Source organism: Stegodyphus dumicola, chromosome 8 (assembly GCF_044657685.1).
Source record: "Stegodyphus dumicola isolate Sdum_Otavi_A_Nest chromosome 8, ASM4465768v1".
Taxonomy (NCBI): Eukaryota; Metazoa; Arthropoda; class Arachnida; order Araneae; family Eresidae; genus Stegodyphus; species Stegodyphus dumicola.
This window is the reverse complement of record NC_140775.1, coordinates 153923414-153935836: the sequence shown is the minus strand read 5'-3', so window position 1 is coordinate 153935836 and position 12423 is coordinate 153923414. Positions and strand designations below refer to the sequence as shown.

Below are 12423 nucleotides of genomic sequence, written 5' to 3'. Positions count from 1 at the left end.
GGGCACCCAATTCTACACTAGAGCCCATATCAGAATCATCAGTCGTAGTCATTTTTATTTGTTATCTCTCATTACAATATCCCTTTTTGTTCTCCAGAGCTGATATTCATCACTTTGGTTTACCTGAACCAAATTTTCTTCTTGAAGAGTTGAAAACAGATATTGAAAAAACTGAAGAAGTATGGTTATTATTTGACCAATTCCATAATGATTTACAACAGTTTGCTAAAGAGGAATGGATAGTATTTAGGTGAGTAAAAGGCTGCTTTTCATTTTGTGCAAGTAGAATACAGTTTTTATTATTAAAATTTCATAGAAATCATATAAATGTTATAATATATATATATATAACTGAGAAATATATATATATATAATGATTAATTAAATTGATTACTTAAATTGTTACTTTACTTGTAAAACTTTTGTCAATATACACTGCATCTACAAAACTCCTCATCCAGCCTTTATTTTAGCTATCATTGTTCATAGATATATGTAAGATAAAAATATATGAATCAAAATTATAATTTAAACTAACAGTAAACTCTTTCATTCTTCCTCTATGTTTTAAAAATCGTAATAACTTCTCTGGATTGCATCATTTCTAGATCATTCAATTTTGCATGGCCTGCACAGCGCTGATGAAATAATAATTGGGAACTGAAACTTTTAACTCAAACCAAAACCTTTCTTTTTGTGTGCTTACATATCGGATAACTATGCACTTCAGCTTCGCTTTTGCAAAAGTATCAAAAATGTAAATGTTCTTGAACAGGCACGACTAGAGTGCCATGTGATCGTGGCCACAGAAGTCAGTTGGAAATAAAAATGGAATTAAAACTGCCTCAACTGCCAAGTTTCTTAGATATTATGAACTCAACATGTTAGCAGGCCCGTGCCGAAATTAGGTACAGGGTCATGCGGCGCACAACGGCTCTGTCAGAACAGGAAAATTCTAGCCTCTCGCTGACCTAATCCGACATAGACCTCCTCGTGGCCATGCTGGTAACCAGATTCGCCTGGGCTAACTATGTTCGGATGACCACTCCTGGGGATCAACTGGGACAGGCATTTTCAGCATACTGGCTAGATCAATAGCTAGATAGCTTCGAATTCTAGGATAAATAAACTGTCTTCACAGTGACACAACCATCGTTTGGTCGGTGGTAGGTTCAGGTTTGGCAGGGACCGGACTGGTACTCTCTTGTCTGCCCCTTTGTTGTGGGGGCGTTACATGATTAGATATCGAAGGTTACTTTTGGAGGATGGGCTCCTGTTGGTCAAAACTGGGGGACGGACGATGTCTAACTATGACCATGTTCTGTGTGAAACATTTAAGTTTCCCTGCTTAGACCGGGGGGGGGATGGTGCCTCCTCAGATGTACTGCAGGGAATGGGGCGATTTAACCATGTAAAGGCTGCCTTATGCATGCCAGGTCTGGATGCCCCTTCCTTCTGGTGCACTGTCTTATTTTACCCCCCTCCCGGGAGTTGACTCAGGTAAAACCTGGGATGCTACTGGTTATAATCTGTACCTAGGTAGTCTTGGCCGCAGGGATATAAAATCAGTCTTTACAAGAGTCATCGCTGGCAATTACTAGTTCAGGCTCAGCAGTACCATGCGGTACTGACTTGTCCGTTCTGTTGTTTGTGGCGAAGCTATATAGTCAGATATTCATGGTTGTCCGGGAAGAAACACCCCCATCGGTGGAGTCGGTGAGTTCAGCCCTGGAGCTTCAAAATGGCATATTTGTATCCTCTCTTGGTTCCCGCCTGAAACCGATTTCTGTTTACCATGACATAGGGTTAACAGGACAGGTTGGTGGCCCGGTCTGTCTGATAGTGTTCAAGTGACTTTGTTCTGCGTCCGGGGTTGGGACTCTTGTTGATGGCAGATGTTTTTACCTTCCCTCCAGAACGGAGATGTGGAATCTGAGTTGCTGAGTATTCTTGTCGACTCAGTCTTGGTTCGTCGGCTGAATCGATAGGTTAGTTGCCCTTGGACCTCCTCTAGGGGTTGGGAAGTTTAACTGTGTTAAGGCTGCCTCGAGCTTGCCAGGTCTGTGTGCCCTTTCCTCCTAGCACACTCTCTTATTTGAACGAAAGGTTATAACCAGGGCAAAAGTTAGTCTCTGGTGTTCTCTTATGTCTTAATGGATGTGAAAATCCGAGATGTCGATGCTTATGTAAAGGTAGATGCCAGCACCGTAGACACGTTCGATAAATTGCTTAATCCTTATTTTGTGTATACTGTTGCAATCGTAGCAATTTGTGCAACATTTATCTTTTTTGTGATTTTCTTTTGCTTATTGCTTGTTGTTACTGTTATTTTACATAACAAAAGGTAATCACAGTTACATATTATGTTAAACTTAGCTTAAATTTTTAATTCAGATAAACAATGGTTTGAGCATAATTACTCGAAAAATGTTTACCTCTCATTTTTGAACCATTGTCATATCCTTGCATGCGTAAATTACTAATGTCTAAACTATTTTTCTGTAAAGTCTTTAATAAAAATTGGTATCTGCTCTGCTATCTAAAACTGATATCTGCTCTTGATGGCTGGCATCAACGGTACAATCAAGTAAAATGGAAAAATACTTTGCCTGTTTGATCTTATTTAAAATAATTTGTTTTATGTTATCCCATAATATGTTAATTATTTCATTTTGAATTTCATCTCCAAGGTAATGAGGCATATTGTTTATAGTTTCATTAATCTACAGACATGATAGGGGCAAATTTTGCGATCATTTCTATGCACTTTCAAAAAATCATTATTTCTTTCGAATTATTTATTTCTGAAACCATGAAAGGCTAAGTTTCGTTCATATATAATACAAGATCAGCTCATCGTATGTCAAAAACTGCAAAAAGCATTAAATAACAGAAAAGAGTTTTGGACATCAACCCTAGAGCATTTTTTGTGCCCTACCGTAATTACAGTTCAAACCTTGTCATAAACCATTGTCATAAACGACGCTGTGAACAACAACTTATTTGGTGCAAACTTATTAGATATGTAATTTTTTTTTTAATTTTAAGAAAATAGTGTTAAGCAGTATATTTGTTATTCAATGCGTTTAGTGTATATTATTTCGCTTCGCTTGCAATTTTATTTTTTATTATAATTCTTCAATAAATATGTTTGAGTGAATGTTTTCAGAAAACACAAAACATTTTCACATTTAGAAAAATTAAAAGAGAAAATGTAATTTTTTTGTTGTTATGTTAATAATACTTCACTAAGTGTTAACCATAAGCAGTTTCTCTTTAATATCATCACTGCATAAAGGTGCTTGCTAGACATTTGCACGACGCCGCCGATTAGGCTTGGCACATGCCTGCATGTTAGCATACTAGGCAATCGGAATGCTTCCTCTTCAATATGGATTTACGATCTATAATATCCAGGCATTATGCATTGACACTGCTCTGTCTTTTCCTTGCTATTATTACATATATATACAGACATTTGTACATAAATGAAAACAAAATATCACTTTGAAAGAGGTTTTTGATGTTAAAAGATTATGTGATGAAATATATGCAGATTATTGTGAAAACTATTGATCAAAATAATTTTTTTTTTTTTTTTCAAAATGGAGATCTTTTGTACAGGATCTTATAGAATATGTGTTGCAGAAAATGCTAATAACCTTCAGTAATTGACATGTAGCCAACTCATTATATTATTTGCATTAATTAAAAGTAAAAAATATTTGTACTTTAATGAATTTTTTAAGATTACCAGATTATGATTCTAAATTTATAAAAATTCATGAGAATACAAATAATATATATTTAGATTTTGAAAATGTTTAAATTACTTTTGTGAAAATTCTTTCAGCATGCCGGATGTACAAATTTATAAATAAAGACATTAGTAAATCGCAAAAGAATATCATTTATTTATGTATTTATTATTTTATTCGAAATTATTTTTTTTATTTTAAAAATATGAAAACATGAATCTATGCATTATTTAAAACATTTTTGTAATTGGAAATATATATTTATGACCAACGGCTGTCAAAATAAAGGCCAGGTAATACCTGTAGCTGGCCTTTATTGTGAATATGGTGTATATAAAATGCTTTTTTATGTCACCAGAAATAAAATTCATCTGTTTGAATCTTTCCTGAATGATTGGATGTCAAAACTAAGAGGAGATGATGGGCCAAGTGATAACACTGCTGTGTCATTACGTTTACATCAAGATCTTAATGATTACTTGGTAAATAATTTAGGCTCTAGCTAAAATTTATTAATTCATTTTTAACTGTAATATATGCTGTTTAATAATCTAATACTGATTTCACTTAATTAATTAAAGTTTGTTATTATAAGAGAAAACAGTAGGTATTTGTTTGAGCTATTTATATCTTAATCTAACTATGCACATTTAATTTTTAAAAAGTATTAAAGATCTCAATATGACAAGCATTTCATTTGTATAATATGCAAGCTAAGTTGTGCTTCCAGTTTAATATGTGGAATACTAACACCGAAGATTACGTAAAGAAAAGCCGTTGGATTACTTGGTGAAATTATGAATGTTATTTATATGCAAAATTGAGAAAACTTTAAAATATGATGATTGTATTATTAAAGTTATGTAGTATGCTGCAAAATTTGTTGAATAATCAAGAGGTTTTAATTAAATCCTAATTAAATCATAAAAGGGCTGTGTTGTTTTTGTTTTAGTTTTGATTTGATTATTTTTTGTTGGAAAGTTGCCCCCTTTCCTGATTTAATTTTGACTTAATTATTATCTTTTTTTGTTTATACATATAATTAAAAGACACAAAGAAGATATGAATAAGTAATACATGTTTCCTTTCATCTTGAAATTAGGTGTTTTCTTGTCTGGTAGAAATTTTTATATGCTTCCTTAGGAAAAGTCAGGCATTTTAAACATCATAATTGTGTCCCTCAGATAATTAGTTAATATTAATTTTTTTGTATAATTTTGCATATTAAAACTATGTATCTTTGTTAGCATTTTCTGGTTTGTCTTATTTTTAGAACACTATTTACTTACATCTGACATGCTGCTTTCCTTTATAATTTAAAATTTGTATTTTTTAAGGATTGTTTCCTCAATAATGTTATAGTAATTTATTTTTTATTATATATTATAACTTTTTGAAGGTATTTTTATGATTATTATTCATTTGAATAAAATATTCTTGAAATAAATCTTTATTTATGTATAATTATTTTAAATATCAGTTTTTAAAATTTATTTCTGAGTTTTTTTATTTTACTGTTGTTTACAGCAATGGTTTGAATAATATTCATGTTCTCTAGTCACACAGAATATATGTTTATGTTTATGAAGCTTTACTTTATATTCAACTTTTTTTTTAGTATCTAATAATATTTTAATGTTACTGAAATGCAATCAGGAATCCTGTAAAGTTGCTTGATTTATAATGCCTTAATTGAATTAGCTTGTAAAATATGTATTAAAATTTTAACAAGCATAAAAGAAGGATTTTTGTGAAAATAATATGATTATTCTAAGGAATTCTCATATATCATCATGGCTAGAAATTTTATCTTTTAAAAGTGGTTCAACACTCTCATCATGTCAGTGCATTGCTGAATTTTCATGTAGAAATTCTTGCTTGTGAATACAGTACACAGTCTGTAATCTGGACGTTCATTATCCGGAATGATGTATAATTCGGACCTCAAAGCCACAAACTTTTATTGTATGCTTTACGCATGCGCGTTTAATATTTACGCATGTGCATTTAATATTTACGCATGCGCGTTTAATGTTTATGCATGCACGTTTAGCACAAAAAACAAAGCAACTTAAACAACATACATTAAAAGAAATGTTTAATAAAGTAAACAAATAAATATTAAGCCTTTTTTTTTTTTGTAAATTTTGATACCCTTTAAATCAAAATTGCTCTTTATTTCATAAATTACGGTTTCATATTTTTAATTGTATAATTTCTGCATGCCATCTTACCAGATTTAAATTGATGATCTATAATCCGGAATCGCCGAAGTCCTGAAAAGTCCAGATTACGGACTTTGTACTGAAATGCTAAAGAAAAAAGGTCACTAAAAATAATGCGTATTTCAAATTTTTTAAAATACCTTTTTTATTTCACAAAGTTTTAATGCATTGCACGTTAAAATAAAAAAAGAGGGTTTCTTCCTGCATTTAGCGAAACTCAGATTTCACAGACAAATATAAGTTTCTATTTTTTTTTTTTTTTTTCCCATGAAAACTGCTCATGCTGATAAAAATTATTTGTTACATTCGTATTGTTTCTCCCCCTTCGAACTTCAGCATCCAGTAGAAATGTTGTGTTTTTTGAAAATACTTGTATATATATATATGTTAATAGCCAACTATGCATGATACATGATAATAACAACTGTGCATGTGTGCACCACACACATGTATGAATACCCATAGATTTGCTTCTTTCTTTTAAAGTTTTTGTTTTTATAAGAATGTTTATGAGAAACAAACATTTTGTAATATTTCTTATAATGTGCTTATAAACCCCTTGCTTATCATATATGCTTTTTATATTATTATTATTTATCAGCAGATCAGTATCTGTGAGCTGTAAAGATAAGCAAATGAAAGTTTTGCACTGATTCATAAAGTCACCAATGACCTTGCAGCTTTTTGTTGGAATGTGGGTAATCAGAAAGTGCTAATTATTCTTATCAAAATTTGGAAGTTTTTAATAATACAGTGATATATGTGTTTTATTGTAATACTGCATAGAAAATGTATAAAATTTGCTGCATTTTCTATGTGTTTGTGAATGATTTGATACTCATATGCTTTTATTGTTTTGGGAATTAAGTTACCCATCATTTATTCAGACTGAAAAAAAATCTTTGTTATTGCCATCAAGGTATTCAGAATACTTATCTTTGTTTTTAATTTATTATTACAGGATGTTCTTCCATTATTAAGATACTGCCGTGGTGACACTTTCTCTACTCAACACTGGGGAGAACTTTTCAGAATACTAGATATTCCTGCTGTGTCTGTTGATCAATTAGAATTTGGACATTTTCTTAAAGCTAGAACTGCTGTTAAAAAAAGTGCTGAAGCTTTAAAAGTAAGATATAGTATTTTGGGGGGATGTTACCCTCTTGATAAGTTGTCTATTTCAAGGGAGTTATATATTTCTTTTTTTGAATGCATAAAACATTTTATTCCTATCTTTCCTGTTTAGCATGGCATCACTGAAGATGGACAATCTAATTTTCTTTTTTTTTTTTTTAGAATCTATAAGTTTGCTTCCATCCAACATTGATATTTGAAGTTTGTGTGTGTATATGATAAACTCATATTTTTGTGTTAAATATAATATAATATAATATATGGATTATTATTATTCCTTTAAATTAGAGTAAACCTTAAGCAATTTTTTTATAACAAAGAAAAAATAATTAATCTGTACTCTATATTTAAGAACATTTGTTTGTTTACTGTGTAAAATATTTTCATCTGCATTGATTTAAATCTTATTGATGTAGGTTTGCTTTTATAGAAATATTTATAATTTAGTTAATAGGTTTCATATGATAATTTATGTGCAACTAACCATGCAAGTGACTGCAACAAAAAAAATATTATTACTGAAGATATGGAATTTTATTGGATAAAATTACTGCTGTTACTATATTCAAGTATTTGTTCATGATTTCAGACTTTAAATAAAAAATATTCACCCAAAAATTTGTGAGCATAAATCAAGTAATCTTTAAACCATGTTATACCTAGTTCTACTTGTAAATAAAAAATATTTTGAATGAAATTATATTTCATGTGTTTTACATTATTTGAAAATATTCAGTTATTAAATAAATACAAATAGAAAATCAATTTTATTAATTTTGGCACTTCTTGGATAAAAATTAAGAATGGTCTGTGTATGAATGATAAATATAACATAATGTAATATAACAATTTAATATTTAGGGAAATACTTTGCTGAAGAAATTTCTAATGTCATTTATTTTATACTACTTTTCTTTTTTAATCTGTAAATAAAATGAAACAATTTTAGGATTTAAATGTCAGAGCCCAAGGAGAAGTGACAATAAGAGAGGCTTTAAATGAGTTAGATCTTTGGGGAGCTAAAGCACGATTTTCTCTCACAGAACATCAAGATTCATCTGGAATCACCATCATGCTTATTAAGGAATGGAAAGATGTCTTGAATAAGGTAATGATAATAATTTATGTACATACATATATATATATTACTATGTCTTTGCCTTTAGTCATATTTCAAAATATTTAATTATTTTTAGGTATTTGTCTTTGAATGGAGGTGAAGTTTTTTTTTTTTTTTTTTAATAATAAATGATTTGGATTACCCTTCTTATTATAATAAAATAATAGTTATCTTAAAAATATCATGTAATAGAATTACAGATATATGAGTAATGATAAACATGTGTGTGTGTATATATATATATATATATATATATATATATCACTGCTTAAATTGCACCGGAGCCCACTGGAGCCCAGCTACGGTACTTCTCAATTTTTAAGATAAATTACAATTTTAGCCGGAGCACACCGGAGCCCTAAATAAGATGAGCTCCGGTACTTCTTTTTATAAAATTAACCACAATTTAAAGGGAAAAAATTATAATTTCTAACGTTTTAGTTTAAAAATAAGCAGACCTTGCAATACTTTTTTCCCCTAGAAATACGAACTCATGAGAACATGAGACGTTCAAGTAAAGTCCCCTCACTCACATGCGGAAACCTCTCCCTTTAAGAAGGGCAATAAATTTGGGGGGGGGGTTGTTTAGGAATGCGTAAATTTCTCGCCATGCCATCATAGCTACTGTATTGTTATCGATGCTTACAGTTAGTTGTTCTCGTTGGAAGGAAAATTTGTGTTCTTAAATGTGCGTTAAGTGGCAGCGAGTACAATAAGAGTGAAATACTGAGATAAACTGCTCAAGCACGTCCTATACATCGTCTTCCCACAGTATCCACTAATGGGGGGGAAGCATAAACAGCAACTTTACATTCATCCTTAGGAGTCAGATTCAGGACTCATTTTACCCCTGACACACATCTGCTTGATGGCTATAATTATATTAGTGGACAGCCGTGGTTAAAGAGAATGTTCTCTCACCAAAATTCTCATCATTTTTTGTTTCCACCCACTCATACCCTCATTCTGTTTCACCCTGGAATTTTCATCAGCTATACTTTAAGTATATTTAATTTTTGTGATGATAAAAGAACTCCCCCCCCCTACAATTAGAGCTTAAATTGGGCTGGAGCCCATCGGATATCGGCTCCGTTACTTCTTAGTTTTTGTAATAAATCATAATTCTAGCCGGAACGCACCAAATAAGAAGCCCTGAACAAGAAGGCTGCGTCACTTCTTTTATGTAATTGAATAACAATTTCAGTAGGAATTTTATCTCTAAAATTTTATTTTAACAATAAAATTATATTAAAAATCGCTTATTAAATTTCAATTTATCTCTTTACATTTTATTTAATTTTAATTATTTAATTATTTCAATAAATAATAATTAATTATCTAATAATTATCGATTAAATTATAATTAATTTACTATCTAATAATTATCAATTAAATTATAATTAATTTATATAATAATTATTGATTAAATAACAATTTATAAGCATTAATTAAATAGCTATTAATTAATTTGGTAGTAATTAACTATTTAATTAAAAATTCTTAATGAGTTTAATAGTCATTTTATTTATTTATTTACTCTTGGTTCTCTTTGCTGACAGTCTTCCATAGTGCTCTGGCACTTCTAATCTTAGAAATTAAGCCCTGATATATATATATATATATAATACTATGTTCTTTTAAATGTGTGTTATATGAAGGCAATTAAAAAAGTAAAGTTACAAACCTTTCAGAGATAAACTTTATTCCAAAGGCAGATATAGGGAACATAGTAGTAAGGCACTGGTAACCATCCCTTTTTAATGAAATTACCATATTTGTCTAAATATTTGCTCTAACTGTACACCAGAGCATCAGTGTTAAATCCCTGAAGCCTCATCATAGCAGTTTGCTCTAAGTCCACATAGGTTTTTAACACCTACCACCTAAGTTTCATTCACGAGTCTGCTGAGATAAAAATCGTTGATGGGTGCATGATGATTCAAATGCATGAAAGATTATTCCATTTCCACAGCTTTGTTATCATCTGAGAGCTGCTTAGGAACCCTGAATACATTTTTTGGTAGCTTAGTTGCTCATAAACAATATTTAATATTGTTGAGCCTAGTTGCTCATAAATAATATTGAGATTTGAGTTCCTCATCAGTATTACTAAGTCAAATGTGATGATTGTCTTGAATAAGAAGTTTATCGAAGCAGACATTGTCATATGTGGAGGGAGCTCTTGGCTCATTCTAATAAAATTGTTTTGCATGCAAGCTATGTGAATCAAACTTATGAAGCAGTCTGCATTTAGCTTATGGTATCCAATACTTATTTGTAGTTTTTTATAAGCATTTTACTAAAAAAATTAAAAATTTCATTGTAGTGTTTGAGAAAATATAAAATTTATGAATTTCACATTAATGCATATCAGACATATCTATGTGGAATTTTTGCTTTATGTTGATTTATATTTATTTGATCTTTGTATGATTATAGGTTGGAGAGAATCAATGCCTTCTTCAGTCCCTTAAAGATACTGCCTTTTATGAACACTTTAAAGATCGTGCCTCTATCTGGGACTCAAGATTAACTCTTTTAGATCATTCACTTCATCAATTGAATCTCATTCAAAGGAAATGGGTGTATTTAGAACCTATATTTGGACGTGGCTCCTTGCCATCAGAAAAAACTCGCTTTCTTGCTATCTGCAAAGAATTCAGGTACCTCTATAAATAATTTTATAATTCTGTATAAGATTTTTTTTTAACTATAGAGAATTAGAGTAAGCTTGTAACTAATAGAAGGAAAATATATGGTGATATAAAAATTGTTGGAAATGCATTTAGTAAGTAAATATTGCTTATAGTGGTAAAGTAAATTTTCAAAGCTTAATAATTAATGAAAGGGAAAACACCCATCTGTTTTGTAACAACAGGTATTAAAGAACTGAGAACCTAATTAAGTCTAGACTGGTCGGATTAAAAGTTAAAAATCACAATAACAATAAAATTATAAAAAAAAATGGTAGAAGAAATTTTTTTTTCTTTTAACTCTTCTTTCTGGGGTGTTATAAATGAGAAGAATTTTTCATAGACTGTAGCACTGAAATTAAGTTTACTATGTGTTATTAGGATGTAGGACAAAAGATAGATATAAAATGATTCAATTTCAAAAATGACTAGAATGGCGGAGTGAATAGAATTTCTAATTAATAATATATTTTTAATATATATCATCTTTCTTGTCACCAGAGAGTGCTAATTTTTAACAAACAGAATAAGCTTAAAATTTAAGTATATATTTTTCATGTTTACATATTATATAAAACATCTTTCTATGTTTATAACATTTTTATACTTTGTCATATAATAAAAAGGATCACATTAAAATAATAAAGAAAGGTAAGAGATTTCTTTAATTTTTAATGTTTATATTTCACCTAAATGATTCTGGTTGAATTTATGTGTTATAATCTCAAAGTAAGAAGTGTAAGTAGCTAGAAACACACATTCAAAGAGTCAAAAATGTTTTTGCTTTTAAATAATGTAAGCATGCTTTATACATACTAGCTCTTCACCTTTTCAAAAATCATTATGATAGTTCAATTTGAAAATTATTGATTAGATGATATTTTTTCTGATTATTTAATCATATTTTTACAGATTTGTGATGAATAGTATTGCTCAAGATGATCGTGTGATCTCATTAATATCAATTTCAGGATTGCCTAACATCTTGGATAATCTTAAAGATCAACTTATTCGTTGCCAAAAAGCTCTGAATAAATTTCTAGAAGTAATGTTTTCTTTCCTCTTATTTTATGCATGACATGTTTTCATCTATAATGAAACCTAAAATAATACAAAAAGTGTATATCATGATTGAAAGAACAGTAACTTAATTGTTAAATACAATTTACAAAAATTATTAAACTAATTATTGCAAAAATGATATCCTAGCATTGATTAGTAGTATGGATTATTGATTTGCAAACACGATGTTATAAATGTCAGATTTCTATTATCATCGAAGTTTTTAAATAAAATAAACCAAGCTAAAGTTAATTATGCCTTGCACTATAACTTTTTAATTTGGTTAATTTATCCATAAGTAGGCAAAATCTATAGTTTTTATGAAAGCAAAAATTTAAATAGCATTTAAAAATATAGATCAACATCATTCATTAAGCTGGGTCCTTTTAAAATGGTTTGTGGTTACTCTTGATTGTAACCAAAACCAGATC

At 29.9% G+C, this 12423-nt stretch overlaps 1 protein-coding gene across 1 annotated transcript in view; it reads left to right on the top strand.

Annotated features, from left to right (window-relative positions):
* The window catches only part of btv (dynein cytoplasmic heavy chain beethoven), a 256105-nt gene that overhangs the window by 76915 nt on the left and 166767 nt on the right, over positions 1 to 12423 (top strand). The window contains exons 18-23 of the mRNA XM_085822605.1: positions 98 to 250; positions 4117 to 4240; positions 6945 to 7112; positions 8067 to 8225; positions 10677 to 10900; positions 11843 to 11975. Of these exons, the coding sequence (XP_085678731.1) occupies positions 98 to 250; positions 4117 to 4240; positions 6945 to 7112; positions 8067 to 8225; positions 10677 to 10900; positions 11843 to 11975 (961 nt within the window). The remainder of the gene's footprint in view (positions 1 to 97; positions 251 to 4116; positions 4241 to 6944; positions 7113 to 8066; positions 8226 to 10676; positions 10901 to 11842; positions 11976 to 12423) is intronic.